The 19198-nt window shown below is 39.0% G+C and overlaps 1 protein-coding gene across 5 annotated transcripts in view; it reads right to left on the reverse strand.

Moving 5' to 3' along the window:
- rgs3a (regulator of G protein signaling 3a) overlaps positions 1-19198 on the reverse strand; it is a 119383-nt gene that overhangs the window by 61544 nt on the left and 38641 nt on the right. For 4 of the 5 annotated variants that reach the window (XM_005459492.4, XM_025908953.1, XM_005459491.4 and 1 more), the window contains one exon: positions 13826-13869. In XM_005459492.4, coding sequence (XP_005459549.1) covers positions 13826-13869 — 44 coding nt within the window. Of the gene's footprint in view, positions 1-8419; positions 8628-13825; positions 13870-19198 lie in introns of those variants that run through there. The other variant, XM_019361052.2, reaches the window with a different exon arrangement.

The raw sequence follows: 19198 nt of genomic DNA on the forward strand, positions 1-19198 counted from the left end.
ATTCTGGCCATTTGCAAGTTGAAATGGTCACGGTTCTCTTTGTGTTGGTCCTGTGATCGACCTGTCCAGGGTGGGACAGGCTCGAGCCCCACTGTGACCCTGAACTGGGTCAAAGGTTAATAGAACAGCTGGATGGATGTCTGGAATCATCTAAAATGCATTTTCTATGCAAAAACAGATTGTCTGGTTTTCCACCATCTACCAAATCCCTGTTTGTGCACATGTGCTCAACCTTTGCTGATAAATCATTGAGTCACATTTTAAGAGAAGTCACAAAGTCAAATTCTTTTTTTTTCTGATGAATATTAAAGGGACCTTTTGTTCTCAAACACACTGTTTTTCTATTTCTCCTCCTTTTTATTCTTTGATAAATTCCATTTACCTCGGCTGCTCCGTTTCCGGCAATGTCAGGGAAAAACATTTGTGTCCTGACATTTCTGAGCACGACTCGGGCTATAAATAGGATTTTTTCCATTTTGTACAAGTCTTCAGAGGTTGACTGAAGTCCTCAGGGCTTTTCTTGATGCTCACTGCCCTGGTCAGTGGTGAATGAAGATGCTAGCTTCTCTACTGGCTGCATCGTTGTTTTTTTTTACATCCTCTACTGTGTTTCTGTCATTTGAATTGTTTGAATGTTACTCAGAGTCCTGTTGAAGATGAGGATAGTGCTGGTGAAGGGTCCAGTGGTGAAAAGTGCTTGATGTGGTTAAAGTTTTCTCATTGTTTGCATTACTGATGGCAGTTAAATGGCACTTACGGTGTTGCTGTAAAGGGAGGCCACTGTTAGTCTCTACTCCTGCTTATAACCCCTTCAGTCTTAAGGGTGGTCGGGTAAATTTCTTTTGCTTGCAATTTTTTAAAGTGCTCTTCAGAAAAAGTTCTCCAGACTCTATGAATGTATTTCAAAGTTTTTCTTTGGACATTATCTGCTTTTTCACTCATTTTCATTCCAGTCCTTTTAACTGACCACTTTCCCAGGATTTTCTTTCTTTCTTGTTTTTTTGCTAAACCATGTAAAATCAACCTGAATATTTTAAGCACAGAAAACAATGCCTAACTCAAGGGATAAACCACTGTTATGTCCACACATAAACCAAATTATAAGTTGTATCTTTAGGCACCTGGTTACAAGCAGTGATGAATCCAGTTTGAATATTTCTGATCCAATTCATGTTCAGTATATATCGAGGAGGTCAGGCGACAGGTACAATAGTGAGTGCCTACAGAAATTTGTAAAACAAGGTGGAGGCTCTGTCATGGTTTGGCAGTGTGTTTGGGACAAAAATCCCAAACACACTGCCAATGCAGTAAAATCATACGTTGACAGAAAAACAGGCCCAGTGGAACACTATCAGTCATGGATTGGCCTCCCCAGAGCCTGGACCTAAACATTATAGTTATGTTCTCTAGAAAGAAAACATGAGCAAAAACAACCAATGTCTAAAGAAGAGCTTTGAGAAACTGAGCACCTGATAGCAGTAAGTTAATATTAAGTTTTCATTTAAAAAACATAAGATAAAATAAAAAACATAAGTCGCAGTATGAGAAGAAATAGACATATTCCATCAACAATGGAGACATCAAATGACATAAGAAAAAACAGTAGGTGGGATAGCAAAAGAATTTATGATATTGGGCCTGACGTTTTTCAGTTGCACCACAGCATGATGAAAGAGGGGCTTATTCAGAGCAGACAGAAATCAATGTTAATGTTCTTTGATATCCATCATTTGGACTGAATCTGAGTCTATGAGGCTGCAACAAGGACCACAGGGCTGGGAACACAAGCACGCACACACACACACACACACACACACACACACACACACACACACACACACACACACACACACACAGAGGGACAGACATACAATGAGTTCAATGTAAACAACTAGCCTCTGGGTAAACCAATACAGCTCCCAGTGAAAAAAAAAAAGACATTTCTATTTAAGGTCTAAGGTTGAATTCTCATGCAAAGCATTGCATGATATTCCTCATGCCAGGAAAGGTCAGGAAATGCTGTTCAACAACCTCTGAAGAGAAGCATGTACGGCATTCAAGCTGGAAATAATCCTGCATTCTCTGCTTCCTGAAAAGCAAACATTTAGGATATGGCTTATTTACGACAGATGCTGTCCCAGAGGCAGACATGCAACTGCATCCACACACATCAACCACAGCTTTGCACTCTGTACGTAGCACCAGTCTGAACTCGTTTTATAAATATAATCTTACTGTAGGGACATATTTAGAAGACATAATGGTTCAAAAAAAAAAGAACAAAAAGGCTTCCAGCTGGGACAGTGAGTCATTGCAATGCACACGTCTCAGAGCTGCAGGAAGGCTTACATCCGTAATCTGTCAAAGAGAGGAAGTGTGTATGTTTACACAGTCTTAGTTGTGTAAATATGGGACACACGGTACATATTACACTGCAAGCCACTTATTGACACCATGCACATTTTGTTTTGGCCATAACGTGAAGTCACTCTTTCTGCGAGGAATAGAGCATGTAGGGAAGTGCATTTCCTTTCCCATCTTAAAAATGCACCATGCTCTGTTGGGAGACTACTAATGATGATTTGTTTGTCTCCAGCTAACAATTTCTGCAATCAATTTCCATTTTTCCTGCTTATATTTGGTGTGCCATTATTACAGATATATGAGCTGTACTGTTAAACTGTGTATTATTACATCTATCTGGGTCTACTTTCCCTGACAGTGACTTGTGCATCATTGCATTACATCAGCTGAAACGATCCGTCACGCCAGTAAACTGTTGACAGTTCACAGATTGCATGTTTTGGGCGGGAATCGTCAGGAGCCTGCAGGGGCTTTCTATACTGTTGCCACCACAATCTATTCGACAGGGCAATCTTTAAAACACATTGAAGTGCCATTTCACTTTTGCATTTCATACACTAGGCCTACATGTCTTTTGGGGATGCAAAGAACTAATTTAAAGCACAGCTAAACAAATTAGCTTCAAAATCGTGACTGTTTTCAAGTTCAAAACCTTAAAGTCATGCTGACTATATGGAAGCAGCTATTTTATGGTCATTTTGTTTTTTAAACAGCAGTCATCAGTGGCCCAGGCTGCAATGTTAGAAAGAACAAGCCACTCAATGCTAAGCCAACTGAACCCCTTATTATAATAATTAGCATTAATTGAGTTACCATTTATGATAATCATAGAATTATTATTTTTATAAAGACAAATTAGCTGAAATAGGTGAATTCCCTTTACTTGGGTCTCTACATTAGTTCGCCCTGTTTATAAATCCACCCTTCCAAGAGATAAACATAAGAGCTAATGAAACAAAATTCAATGAATGGTCACTGGCCTGCCATGGAGTGGCTAAAAATACAGGCAGCATTTCCCCTTAATCAGATTGATTAAAGTGCTCCCTGGTTGAAGCCCTCCCCTTGAGCCATCTGGCAGATGAGTTTTCAGTGCACTGGACCGCTGTCAACACAGCTCACCTAAACTGCTTTGGCACAGGTTAGCATGGTTTCAATGACAGCTAATGTGCATGGTTTTTTTCTTTGTTTCTTTTCACACCAGCTGCTAACGATGATTCTGCTGCCGTGTGTTAAAGATCACAGACTAAATACGAGCGCTCGAAGGCACAGTTTGACATTTGGCAAGAATATTATTTTGTTGTCATTCTATAACTTGGATGAGACGAGCGACAGTAATATAGTGATTCTGAAAAATAAAAATGCTAGAGGCAGTAGTCAGTAAAGGTAGCAGGACAGGTTTTCCTCGTGCTTTCCAGTTGTTTTTATCACCTAAGGAGAGCATGGCTTCCTTTTGAGCACAGAGTTATGAAAGCTGAACCTTTATTGTCCTGAACAGTCATGTGAAAGATAAAGTTTTCAAAGGACTGTAAACCCTGTATAAAACTAAGTACACCTTTACTGCTTCCATAGTAAGTAAGAGGGTAAGTAGCAACAAAGTGCATGATAATTAAATCCACTTGATTGAGTAAGGGTCACGTGAACCAAGGTGTGAATGCTTTGTAAGGTACTGCTCCGCCATGCCAACCTATTTATTAATAAGGTCACACAGAGGTGTGAGCGGGCCTTGAAATGCCTGGGAATGGATCTCAAGATGACGTTACAGGTGGCTCATAGTTGTTCACAGTGGAAATAGATGGCCTCCTTTTACACCATCTGTCTCAAACCATTTGTGTCCTCGATCTAAAAATCTGAAGATTAGTATCCTCAAAAGAGTTTCCTTTTTCATTTAAATATACTTATAGAAGAAAGGGAACTTTCTCCGGAGGACTGTTATCACTGAGCGTCAAATATTGTTGCAGCTTTTAAGCACACATGCAATACAGCTCAACTAGACTGAAATACTGTGGCAGGACCTTAAGAGAGCTGTGCATAAATGAATGCCCATTTAATGAGCAACACTGTAAATAAGAGTGGGCCAAAATCCTGTGAGTCCTGTGAAAACTTAATTTAAATTGGGACTGTATAAATACTCCTTACTTACCATATACTTGGCTATGGCACATGGCTCTAAAACAAACCATTTTAGCAATCGTTCTCTCTGTTAAACCCAGTGGTTCTCAATCTAGGGCACCACTGGTAAAAAACAACATGGATCCTGTTTTATTGTTAACGACGGATTAAAAAGTTTGCAGCGCTGGTCTGCGCATTGGCATGCCAAAGCCCAAGACCCACAACTGTAAGCCAACTATCGTTTAATTTGCTCCCCAAACAAAAGATCTGAACAGCAGTTGGATGGGGTTGCCGTGTTTAGAGCCAGAGAGGCGTGTATGAACTGATCGTATAAAGGATATCCCCTCAAGTACACAATAACAAGTCTGAAACCTATTAAAACCTACTGCTTTCTCAGTAGTCTGAAGCCTGAGCGTCTACTCATCAGACTTTCTCATATAGACACTGACTGCAATATCATCATCCATCAACTAACATTAACTGGTAAGTAAGCATTTTCTAAATCCCAAAATATGACATAAAAATGGGAAATTCCAAGGCTATTTAGGCCATATGGAAACACGGTATGACTTAAGATGTGTGCTCATGGAGATTTATAACATTCTCCACGCACTTACCTCCATTAAAATCATTACAATCAGTACATATTTCTTCAGTAAGGCAAAGCTCTCTACAAGGCAAACAAACGCATAATGCCAGGAACGGCACTTGCTGTGGCAGAATAATGATAATAAAAGCATAAATGCTGTTATGTATTTTCAGTTCATCTCTAACAGCCATAATAGAGAAATTGTTCCGGATATATCAAGTGTGACAGCCAGCCAGTTTTTTCCCCAGAGTAAATCTTTGTACATCATCACACCAAGCAGCGTCATACCGCATTAGTCATGTCCAACACACTTGTGCTGAACATGTGACTCACTGTGTCACAAATGAGTGAGTTACAGTGAGTTACGTCACTGTCCTTAAATCATTTCTGGCTAGTTTTATGTCTTTCCTGGTATTACTCTCAATTACTCTGGGCTAAGGGATCTCACTTGTGGACCACTGAGGCTTTGCAACCTTAGTATTTAATGCATTTATAGATACAGCATAGGTGACATATGAACACGAGCTAATGATACTTAAGCAGCTAGCTGACTCTTGGTTCAGAATGCCCTCACTAATGTCACTGGATGTGGAAGGAGCATGGCTCTTGGGATAGTAACTTGATTATTTTGCTACCAGGCGGAAATATCTCAACATCTACCGCACTGATTGACACATAATTTTGTACAGACGTTGGTTCCTCAGAGAATGAATCCAAGAGTGAAATGACTTCGGTGATCTTGTGACTCTTTATAAGCACCACCCTGACTTATGGATTTAATATCATCATGTTAGCATCATATTTATATCAAAGCACATATACATGCGAGAGTCACTCAGGCTATATCAAAAATCACACACTGCTCAATATATAGAGTGTGTGTATTTTTATAATAGTATCAATATCCTACAAAATACTAATTTAACCAGTTTTCACTTATCATATTATAAATGTGCAAGAGAATGGTGCAGAAAAAATGACCTGAGTGGTGTCAGAAAGTGTTTTGGGTTTGTTTTGGGGGATTTTTGCCTCTTCATTGAGCATCCTGCATTCTTTTTCTTTCTCTACAGCAATGGACTATTTTTAATATGAAGCAACAGATAGTATTTCATGCAATGAAAAGGTCAGGAAAAATAGTCAGGTCTAGGTCTCACGTATGACTGTCTCATGATGGTACTATTCTGAAAAAATATTTATAGTCTTCCCAGTTAAATCCATTGATCCAGTGTGTGTTTTTCAAGCTGAAAAGCAGGTTCATTGCATCTCTAGTCTGTGACACTCCACGCTACTGCCTTCTTTCACGGGCTAGAAGGTAATGGTGTGATTAACTGTCAATAAATTGCACAAAGAAATTCACAAATCAAGTTCCCCATGAAATGTGCAGGATGTCATTTCCTCATGACTCCGTGTTTTTCCCACACTCTTTAATCTATTTCTCATTTGTTTGTCTGCTTTTGAGCTCAGGGCTCTTCTGTGGGTTGCATCGACAGAGCTGCCACGAATAGAGCATGTAAATTGGAGTTCTTGGCCCGAGGCCCTTCCTAAAGCCACCAGGGAAGATGGTAAGCACATGACAGGACCCACAGATGTCAAGTATGTTTCGAAAGTTTTTTTTTTCTCAGTTTGTGCCTTTTTTTAGCAGAAGTTTTGCATTCTTTCTGTCACTACCCAGTTAGGGAGTTCAATGATAATTTAGCTTATTTGCTCTTTTTATATGACTGTGCGCTGTGCTTTTATTGCATAAGCATAATTGCCCTATGTTCATACACAAAGATCCTTTTTTTAATAAACTTTTCCATTCGATAGCAAAGTGTCTGGAAGTTGTTGTAAAAAGCCTGTTGTAGTTAATTACTCTAAGTATGTCATACAGGGGAAACATAAATTATTGATTTGGAAATTACTTCGTGATTCTTCACCCTTAAAAGTTTATGAATAATTTAAACGCTGAAGATCATTTGCTCTGCACCTGATGAAATAGGGAGATAAACCACAGTTTAGTACAGCTCAAGAGAGTACTTTGTCTTTGTCATAGATCTCAGTGCAATCATTTTATTAAGATGGAGGTCTTTAAGTGATTAGATTTAGATGTATGCACAGCCCTGCCAATCTGCGCTGGCATATCAAATCAGACAAAAAGCCAAGCACACTTTAAGTTGTGACTCAGCTTGAGGGACGAGGGTACATCTCAGTTCAATTAGACCCCTGAGAGACTGGACCCAACCTTGCCCTATAATGGATAGCCATCATAAAGTAGGCATTTTGCTGACAAGAGCCCCTGGTTGCGTATCACTCATGCCCTGCCTTCAGACTGCAAGTGACAGCCAGTGTATCATGCAGCCAATGATGCAACTTAAAGCAAAGGGAAATTCAGATGTGTTTGGAAAAAACAGAAGCACCTCTGAGACATCTTCTTAATCTTGGACTCAAACAGTGAGTCCTCAACTTTTATTTACTCTATGAAAAAACCCCACACTGACATCGCCCTGTGCGTAATAAAATGAGAACACTTTACATTTATTCTACAGGCAGTTTGCATAAATTTCATCTGAATTCAAAACACTGTCCTATGTTAGCCTGACGACAGTGCTCCCTTGCTGTTCTCCAGCCTCGACGCCCGCCATCACACTGTGATTTCACCTAGTTTGGCAGAGTCTCCGCTTATCTGATCTCTTCTCTGTTATTCTGTGGCATCTCCACAGAGCTACTTACTCTGTGGAGATGCCACAGAATAACCACCGATGTACAAAAGGCAAATATTTCGAACCAACAACTGGAAGATCCTTATTAAACAGGATTCCTCTACTGTATGTTAAAGGTAAGCACTAGTTTCAGCCAGGGCTTTGAGAAGATGGAGCTTATTTATGATTTTATTGTTTTTTGGTGAAGACTCCACTGCGCTGCAATCAGACACTAATGGCAATTTCTGGGAAACGATGGTAAATGAGAGACCATGCACTTCACTTAATGGAATTCTCAGCTTTCATTTGTTGAATAACCCACACACATTAGCAACTATTAGAAGAGCTATACTCAGACAGGAAGTTTTGGTACGCCATAACGCACCAGAGTATTACATTCCATTAAATATTCACAGGTAACCTCTAAATTTACACACATGCAGGTAACTTTTCTCCAAATGAATGTTTTTACTCATGTTCAGGCTATGATAAATTAACTTCGGTGAGGAAAAAACAACCGGAAAATCCTTTTTTTTAATAGTTAGAATAATTTTCCTCTGTTATCTATCACTCTAGAAAATGCCACTTTGATTTCGGCTCTTGCTGTGCTGACACAGAAGTCAGTTAGCAGCAGAAGTCTCTGTTTCCAAATGTTTTTAAGAGTGCTCTCGACACTTACATCTCCACTGTCAGATAGCAGGTGTTGCTGAAGAGAGCTCGCCTCCCTGACGAACCTTTTCTTAGGCCCAACTCGGTCAGCCAGGTTGCCCATGATCAGTCTACGATTTTAGCCCACCGGTAAATAATCTCACTCAACTGTTTCTCCTTTCTCTGTCTGTCTTTTTTTCTTTTCTTTTACCTACACAACTCTTCCTTACTTCCTCTCCTCTCCTGCGTCACTGACACACTTACAGACGCACACTCACACTTGAATTTCCAGTTGCACCCTCCTGTCCCTCTATACACACACACACACACACACACACACACTTTTTTTTCACGTATAAATCTGGGTTAGATCAGTCCTGTTTTGAGCAAGAGCTAAAATAGGATGACCTCCAGCTACGGAGGAGAAGGGCAGGAGTAGACAAAAGGAAGGAAGAGGACTGTAACAGTGTCATGGGCAGACAGATTAAGAGAGAGGATTTTATAACTGTTTACAATTTCATGAGAAACGGGAGCTTTTCTCACACCTCCAGAACAAAAGTCTCTGCTGTAGTCTCTTAAGGAGATCCAGAAGAGAATCATAGTGAAAAGAAACCTTATCAAACCTTACTTAAAAATGAAAAGTGAGCGTGACATGTCAGAAAATGGTAAATAAAATGAGATCTGTATTTGCATTGACATCAATGTTGTTGATTAAACCTGAAAAGGGCGCCAGTTAAGAATGCTAAAGGATTTTTCATGTTTTAGTGGATGCGTACACGTGCAGGTTTCTTTTCTTCTTTTAGTCCGATAACTTAATTACTAATATTTGTGTACAACGTATATCAAGCCAAAGGTAATGTCGGTACATCAATGAACAGGGTCACTTTAACATGTCAATGCAATCCAATTAGGCATTCTGCTACTACTCTATTGTGCTAACTGTCGCTACTCAACACATCGTTGCCCTCTAGCGGTCAGGAGGTACGATCCCCTATTACCACACTCCTTTAATATCTTTTCCTCTATCTGTGCTTTTATCTGTGTCTTTTACTTTTCACTTTACAAACCAATGCACCCTATTAAAGGGAACATAACCACTCAGTTGAGACTAATCAAGACTCTGATTAAGATTCGTCACTTAAATATAAATGAGCAGAATGTGCAGCTGCTCTTTGTTTACTACCATGTGTTAACACAATGGAGGGCAGATAACTTACTCCCACATACACACACGAATCAGCTGTTGTGTTGATAACACTACGGCCTCTCTGCATAAGACACTCAGTACAGATGCCCTCTAATAAAGAAACAAAGAATCAGAGAAGATCGTCTTGACTGGGAATGCTGGGAAGGCAGTGGAATTCCACTCATTTCACTCTGATTTCACATCTTCCAGTAAATCGTGTATAAAAAGCCCCTTTTTTAAATACAATACAGCTGTTTTAAATGAGCACTTCCATTTTTTTCTAATGAACCTGTCCTTAATATCAAGGTAGGTTACTGCATTTAATCCAGCTAATATGTATCCAAATTTTAATTGTATATCCACATACAATTAGCTACAACACCTGGGTTTCACCATTTATTTCTAACACGTCCACATTTACAGGAAGGGTTTTGTTTAACGGCCAGAACTGCACAGAAACAGCACTGAAGTCTCCACCGATCCTGTCATAGTCTCGGACTGTCGACTTGTCTCCATTACTGTCATCCAAGGTCTCACTCCTGCATTTGTCATCCCTGATCACAACTTTTACAGACACTAGAACAAGTCAGCATGTCTAAAAAGATCATCACAGAGGTTCTCTTCTAGGACTGTTACATTTTCCCGGATAAATGCTCCCTTTAGGTGATATCAGGAAGCTTAGGGAAGTGTATAAATTTCATTTTTTTACAGAGATGATGAGTTCAAGGTGTTGGCTTGGCTTCAAATTCCCCACATAACCACCCCCACCTAACAAGTTACAGGAATTAAGCTTTTCTGCCAACATCTTCATGCCTGATAGCAGAGAATACCTTCAAAGATCTTATGGAGTCCATGACTGTAAAAGCTACAGCTTTCTGGCAGCACAGTGAGGGCCTACACTGTGTTAGCCAGTTTGTTTTAACGTAAAGGTGAATTGTGATGGATGTGTCGGATAAACAGGAAGCTAAGCCAAGAAAATCTTGTCTGGAAACAACAACTCACTGGCTTCTTGTTTGATACCTGCCATATATGCTGCATTAGATTTGGGAGGATTGTTGCAGCTGTCTTAGCTGACAAGCTGTATATATGTAACACAGACCCCTGCAGATATACAGATATATCACACCAGCAGCACAACACTGACAAATGACAATAAGAGTTATTTACAGCTGATATATAATCACTCATACACGTTTTTTAATGTTTTGTACGGTACCAATATCTGTCATTAACTTATTCAAACTCTGTCTCTTTCTCTTCCATTCTGCTTTGTGTAAGAGTTTCTATTTATGTATGTTGTCTAATTGGACAGAGTGAATAATATGGGAGCCTTTTCCTTTTTCTTTTCCAACCAGTGGGGCAGATTTTAGGCCCCTCTCATTATGTCTGGAATGTCAGAAACAAAAAAAAGACCCTTTAAAAGATTCATAAGCTGCTAATGAGGTTACGCAGCACATTTCAAAGCGAAAACAGTGTGACGAGGTGTGTGTGTCTGTGTGTGTGCACAGCTCACAAAAAGAAGAGATGGGGGTTATGCAATACTGTTGCTCAGTGAAAAGATTAACCAGATGAGCAGACACTGTCAGCTAAAACAAACGGCAGACGGGTCGTGGTGTCTGACTGGATTGTGAAAAAGGAAACTGGTTCATGTTTTCAGTTTATATTCTAAACCACTTCTGACAACTTCAGTCTGCAGTGTAAGAAAGGGGTCTTAAAAATTCTCATGTGTAATTCATTTATATAATGCCAAATGACAACAACAGTTGCCTCAAGGTGATTTATATTGTAAGGTAAAGACAATAATACCTAATACCTTCTGTGTTTTTCCTTGCTTAACTAAAAGTAGCTAAAAGTAGTAACAGTAACTTTGTTTTATCTTTATGGGCCACTAGTTGTACATCTCATATATTCATAAAGTCACTAGTGCTCACCTCAGTCTCCCAGTACGTTCACCCTATGAAATAAGTTTGAACATCCTAGGTGACTCCCGTCTTGAGTTATCCCATTCACAAGATTTTCCAAAACCTTAACCTCTGACCTTGAGGTTGAGGTCACTGAGACTGGAACTTGAAATTCTCAATAGATACATTTATGATATCAATTACAAAATCATAGATCACGTCTCTTTCACGTTATAGTGTTCACAAGATTTTCAGAAAACTTGATCTTGATCTTGAGATCAAGATTTGAGCTGGTCTGAGATTTTTTGGTAGATGCACCAATGGCATGACTTTGAAAATCCTACGTCTCGTCATTTTCAAGTTGTTTTATTCACAAAGTTGGGTGTCCATCCCATCTGCTCTTCCTTTTACACCTGAAAGGTAACAGGTATGAAATGGTATTTTACACTAACAAAGACATCCCCAAAGCACTTAGGATGAGGAAACTGGACAAAGGGAGGACAAAAAACAAGAAGCGGGAGGCTTAAAAAAACTATCTACAATAGTAGAAGACAGGCCACAAATACTTGGTGGGCCCTAGTCTGTGTGCATGTGTACAGACATGTCTGTGTTCCTGACTGCTGACCTGGTAATTGTGAGATATTTCTTACAGTACCCTGCATTTGACATCTAACAAACAACTCCACTAGGGCGTGGTTTCCTTTTGGAAGTAATTTCTTATTAAATAAAACAGAAATGCACTTTTAAAGCACTCTTTTTTTCTCATTATTGATTTCTAAACAATGTAAAAAATAAATGTTTAAGTTGAACGCTCATGTTAACGACTGCTGATCACCGCTTCTGTATATAAATAGCAAACAGTCACACGCCTTTTGGCTGTTGTTTGTGAACATTAATCATTCAACTTTGCAATGCATGTTTCCGCTCGAGAAACAAAATACATTTTTTTTAAATGATAAAATGGTTTCAAAGCACAGACCTAACCTTTGCTATTGTGCTATCGAGCGACACCTCCATAAATCTCCATGAGTAACGCTTCAGCATGCTAATGTTAATAGCTTAAGCACTTTAAGGCATACTTTTATGCTCTGCCAGATGACTTGCTGAAAAATCAGGATTAATCTGCAGTAAGGTTTCCAACGCTGAACATGTTTTTATATAAGTCTTCGAAACATTTGCATAGTAATGGAGCTGCATCATATTATTACGCTTAAGGGCTTCTTACAGTTGAATGCAAACAACAGCATAAGAGATGTGTGCACGTTGTGGAAGGGGAGGAGGTGAAACGGCGGATGATAGCAATTTGTAAAAGGTGATGAAAATATAATGTATGGCAACATTAAAAGCATAATGAAACCTGCTTTTTCATTTCCTTTCCGTGCACCTTGCAGCGTTAAAAAAAAATGCAATCAAGTTAGCAAGAAGTGCGAGCGGGAGGGGCAGCTCAAGAAGAGGAAAGCAAATGACTGGCTACTATGAGGACGATGGTAAGGTCATGTATAATAAAACTGAAAATTTGACTAATTATTGCTGTTAATTAGCAGCACTGATTAAAAAGCTGAAGTTCTAATTTTAAGCTCAGTAAGAGAAAAACCTGAATTGCGATTCACTGAATGAAATCTCACGCAGGTATTCATGAATGTGATTTACATTATAAATATATATGAGCTCATTTCAGACCTCTGGGATTTTGTTATGGCCATGTTTTGTTTGTTTTTTAACCACTGGAAAACATTTAGCCTTTAAAGAGCCATTTTCATTTCAATGATAATGGCACCGTTCCTTTTATCTCAAAATGCCAGCCTGAGAGGTCTCACAGCAGATGCAAGAAGTTATTATTATTTTTCTTTATAACCGCACTCACACAAAGCAACAAAACAAATCACGATGTAAACAGAGAGATGCATCCTGTTTGGTGCATTAACGTGTTCGATGACGATTATGTTTAATTCTTAATATCTCAATAAAAAGCTATTTTCTACTGCTAACTTATTCATGAGGGATCATCACAGGGGTAGCTTCGCATATATGATTTGGCAGATTTTCATCAAAGTAAACGAGTATACAAGAGTGTTTTCAGTGTTTCCAGTAAGGGAACATATGTGAAAAATCAGGTGTGACAGAGTTAGGTCTGTGATGGAGTCAGAACTAAGGAAAACACAGGTAGAAAAGACTCTTTCATTAAAGTTATCTGCTAATCCTTCTTGCCTGTAATGTGATTTCCACCGGAGCCAATTGCCCCTTCTGGCTCACACACCAAATGGGCCGTTCTAGTTACGCCCTCCTCGGCGCTCTGTGTCTTTGCTAATTTTTCTTTTTCAAACACACGAATAAACACACTTTCTCTTACCTCCGTCATGTGAATAAGGTAGAATCTCAGTTCTTCAGCGTAATCTGCAAGACAAATTAAGGAAGACGATGAAGAAGACTTAACAAGACTTTTTTTTGCCAAGCCAACTCTGCTCTGGTGCCCTTTTTTTCGCTCGCTCGTCTCCTTCTTGTACATAAAGCAGCATTCCTGATTTCTGATTGCGATACTGACAAAATAATTTTGATTGATGGAAAGCTTTTACTGTACGTCAGCTTCAGTGACATCCTCCCATATTTCACTGAGAAAGCCCTCTGTGAGACAGGCCTGTGTGTCTGGAGTCAAGATAAATGGCTGTAATCGAGTGAACGCACGCAGTTGAACTCAGACCCCCAGAATTTATACATCGTGGTTTAATGTTGTGTTTGCTTTCACATAAGCAGACACACACATCCACAGATCTATCTCTGTCTGTCTTATGAAGCCAAATAAGGTAATAAAGTCAAATTATTAAAAGATATTATTTGTTTATTAAGAGATTAAAAATTACCGGAATGTATATGTGATTTTATTTGATATGATTTTTATTAGATTTTCGTTGAGAATAACCAAATAACACTTTTATTCAAATGTCTCTGATGTTCACTGGCGCACTTTTTTTTAATTAATTGAGCATGACCCATCGGAAATTAGTGGAAAATTGCTTGGATTAAAAAAAGGAAAAGAACCCAATCTTTCAGAGGAAATGTTCTAACTTTGACAGAAAGAAGATTAATACATAACAGTTTGTAACTGCACTGTCACAAAGACTGATTTAAGTTTAACCCAACCAGCATATCTAATACTTCCCCATGTCTATTCATAAACTTACAAACAAGCGCAAGAAAGAGGAAAGAAATGTTTAATGTGCTGGTTGCAGCCCAATCCCCTCTGGCTGGAGCGCAGTGTTAGAGTTGCCAGAATCTTCCATCATAATTGCTTTTTGGATGGTCAAATCAGGCTTTGGGACTATGTGGGTTTGTGTGATGATTTCTGTAACTCTGTTTAACAAAACCAAACGAGACAGCTGTCAGCTGAGAAGAAGTGAGCAAGGAGCCAAAGTAGCAACCTCTCTTCACTTTCCATTGAAAGAATTTACAATCAAAATGCAGTTTAAACGCGGATTTCCCTCCTCTTTATGATCATCTTTTCAGTTTTAACCCTCATTTGAGTTTAATAGCTCAGATCACCTTTAAATACATTTAAATGGAGCCCACCCTAACCAGAAAAACTGCAAAATACCGTAGGGCGATTGCTTGAGGAGGTTCAAACAGCCAGTGTCTGTTTAGGCGACCCCTTGTGGCTGTAAAATCTCTAGTCATTTTTGGCTTTTTTTCAGGCAAACCACTATTCAAGCAGAAGATGTAACAAAGGACATGCAGGAGAAGGTTTTAGCATGTGCTCTGCATCTGTTGTGCCCCAAGCCATGGTCTTTCCCCAAACCTAATCAAGTAGTTCTGAACTAAATCTCACCAAGACGTGACAACCAAAAACGATGAGTCAGCTAAGGTCAAATTTACACAGGAAGAAACCCCTGTTTATGTGCAGTCCGGTAACCTAAGAAATACAAAATGCCAGGTCCGTAACCTACAATCCTTCTAAATGCTCTGTAGCCAAAAAACTTCTTATCATCTGTGTGAAAGCAGTATTAGCCAATCTGAGAAGACTGTATGGTGTTTTATGGTGTCATTGTGATGCAACAGTTTCTGTGAGGAAGTGTCATTTTTCAGTCCAACAACACTGAGAAACAGTATTCAAAACTTTATCTCTTCTCTGAAGCACAAATTGACGCATGTTTATTATACTTACAGGGCCATGTGTGAATCCAGATTCTGAATAGTGACAGTAGGAAGAAACAACAGCGGCCCAAAACTCTTCCTGCTGCTTTTTTGTGTGTGTTTTGTTCTGTTTTGGGCTCTAATTTTTCTCCACATTATAATGAACCACTACAGTGTATAACCAAAGCCCATGTGATGTGCAGAAGCAACAGCAGAGGTCACTGTTGTATATATTTCTGATGTCAAAAAAGCAGAGTGCTGTCATACTGCACAGGACTGTAAAAAGCTAATAATATGAGTAAGGTTTAAGTTAAAATTAGAGAATATTACAGATGGAGACATCCTGTAGCAATTTAAAGACTTCTTAAAAGATAGTAGTTTTTTTAAACGTACTAAACTTTACTTAATTTCTGAAAAGTTATCATTTGAAATGGGAGTCGATTTCAAGAAAACCATGATACAATGCTGTCTGGGGTATAACACTTTCATTTCTTTACAGTCACTCATGTTTTTTCATTAATCGACTGAAGAAAAAGATAAGATTACCTGGTACCAAGAAAGTAAAAGATAAGGAATTTTGGTTCAAGAGTCAGAAGGTTTCACATCATGGTAAGTGTTAGTCTTGTTAGCTTGTTTAGTGTAATAACAATATTTAGATTGAAACAGTGTAATTTTGGCTTTACGTGTGTTTTTTATCCTCTCATTGTTTCCCACGCTCCTCTGCCTAGTATTGGGGTGACAGGAACACAGGAAAGCCCCTTTACTGAACATGTACTGTGTCCTTACACCACACACACACACACAAACGCATAAAACACACCCTCACTGAAACAAACACAATCCCCCGGTGCCTCTTTCCTGAGTGACGCTGCTGAAGCAAAATAACAATGACAGGGTTCAGGGTGGAGATTTGTGTGTGTGTGTGGGTGTGTGTGTGTGTCCTCTCATGAAGAACACACAGACACGCAAACTCAATTGAATCCCCACCCTGGTGATCACTGATTGTTTGGGTGCAGGATGGAGGTCAGAACTGGACCAGAGGAGACTAGCAGTGTCTACAGAGAAGCACGTTATTCAATGCTTTTCTTAATACAGTCCAATCCTGTGACAATGCATTTCCAATGTAATGCAGCAATTAATAAAACTAGTTAATATGTCCTATTTCAGTTAATCCCAGTCAAAAAATGTGTCACAAACATTTCTGACTTAACAGCTTGTTAAAATAAAAGAATGGATTTAAAGTTTTTACCAAAACTTGTCAATAAAGGACTGTAAAAGGACCTATATTAGTTCTAACAGTCAGAAATCCACAAATGCTCTGGCTTCAAAAAGAGATCTGGTTGTACAGAAAACAATCCTGCTTCCCTCCTAAATTATGACCTCAGTTAGCACTTTCAAGAAGATTTGAAATGTTTTTATAACAACGCACTGATCGAATTGATTGAAAAACATACACAACAAAGCCGGCAAATAAATGTCATGAATGCTAAACTTTAAAACTATGGTCCACAAATCAATCATGAGCAAGTCCATTGTTCAGTCCATTATTACAACATGAAAAATAATTAACACAAACTCCATCGTAAAATCTCCTCCATAGTAGGCCTGATATCAGCCAATGATGAAACTGCCTACTGAGAGGAAACAACGGTGCCAACAAAAACCAAGGAAATGATAGAGGCAGCACTCAGCACTCTGCATACACAGTGAGGACGTAGAGTGTTGGTATTCACATGCCAGCTGACCTCACCTGGACCACATGTATCTCCCATCAGGTGGGGACAGCCGAACAGAGGCTTTACTTCTTGAGGAAGTTAAAGCATGCTCGCCCCCCCTTACCACCTGCTGGCCAGCTTCCACAGGTCAACAATAAAAAGCCTTCTGACCTCGTGCTGTGCGGTGTGGTTCACCAGCTGAACAGGAGAGAACAGAAAGGACCTACAACTGGTGGTGAAGGCAGCAGAGCACGTCATCGGGATGACTCTCTACCCTCCCTCAGTGGCCAAATCCAAAAGAAAGCCAGCTGTATCATATTGGACCACACCCACTCTAAACATCACCTATTCTTAACTCTGACCTTCTGGGAAGAAAGTCAGATCAATCAAGTCCAAAACCAACAGATTAAAAAACATCTTTTTCACTGGCAGTAAAAAGCACTGCCCCTCCTCTCCTCCCTACAGCTGTGGAGTAATAAATCTTTACCCAAAGAGCAGGAAGTGCAATTTTTAAAAACATGTCACACTGTTATTCTATATATACTACCTCACTGTGCTTAACTTTTGTCATGTTCACGCTATTGCATATTTTTGTATTTTCATTGTTTACATGAACAATGATGATAAAGACCTATTATATTTTAGATAAGTTTAAAAAGTTTTTAAATATTCGGTTTGATTTTACTCCAATTCCTATTATCTATTGTTATCTTCTTGTCTTAGGGGAATAAACTAGCATATATGTGTACTCTAAGAATGAAAAAGTACAAGTAGTCCAAACCAAAAACTACAAAACTACAACAACAAAGCGGTTAGGACTCAAAAATGTAGCTAATCTAGCATGATTAGATCTAATATACATTTACTGTGGAAATACTGAGAGTGAGCTCTGATTTTTCTATAGAAAACAAAACTGTAAAAAATAAATAAATAAATAAATAAATGAATAATTTTTTTAAAAACTTTTTAATAAGGCAATCTGCTGGGTAGCCTTTTCAAGTTTGTTCAGCTAAAGGTCTTAAGATATGTATTGAAATCAACTCTTAATGTGCTTAAGAATCGATATTTTACTAACATGAAAACATCTCTTTTGTCTTACTCCAGGACTTGTTGTGCTGGGAGAATTCAAACTTCAAATTCTGGCAGAAATGAATGTGTTTCATTACTCTTTTATTAGTTTAGCTTTATTCTATTTAATTCTACTTAAGAAACAGACAACATTTCCTGCACTTTGTATATGTGTAAAATGCTGGCTCACACCTGCTTTAGTTACTGAGTGAAAACCAAGATTTTTGCACCTTGTTTTCGCCTTCATGTTACTTTTCTTTTAATATAACTGTAATCATATTAGAAAGCGAGAACTCGTGATCCTCATTCTCTACATAATCATAGCAGTGCTTCTGCGGTTCTCTTAGGCCGCCCTAAAACCTACATGGTGATTCCCCCACACTCATCTGGTACAGAACACACACTCTCCTTCTGACAGCCTTTCCCTCATTTTTTGTTATCACATTAACAGATCACAAAGCATAAAGCTTGCGTTTTGGTTTAAACCCACTTCCGGACCAATCAGCTTGTCAGTACAGTTTCTTGCCCATGCACATGTCTAAGCAGCCCCCCTCTCTCACCCGGCCCTGTCCCAGTAATGCCTCCTGACCCCATCCCTATCCTCACCCGCTGCTCTAAACACAGATATTTACGCTAGGCCCTATTTATTTGATTTGTCTGTGCTCTGCGTGGCCATGCTGGCCAAACTATTCTCTCCATAACGGCAGAGGAGATGATTGTTTACACTAAGGTGAAATAAAAAGACAAAGCAACAGGAAATTGGACAGTCTTTCCCTAAATATCCTTTGGTTAAACTCAGCTGAAAGTATGACTGC

Source organism: Oreochromis niloticus, linkage group LG7 (genome assembly GCF_001858045.2).
Source record: "Oreochromis niloticus isolate F11D_XX linkage group LG7, O_niloticus_UMD_NMBU, whole genome shotgun sequence".
Lineage (NCBI taxonomy): Eukaryota > Metazoa > Chordata > Actinopteri > Cichliformes > Cichlidae > Oreochromis > Oreochromis niloticus.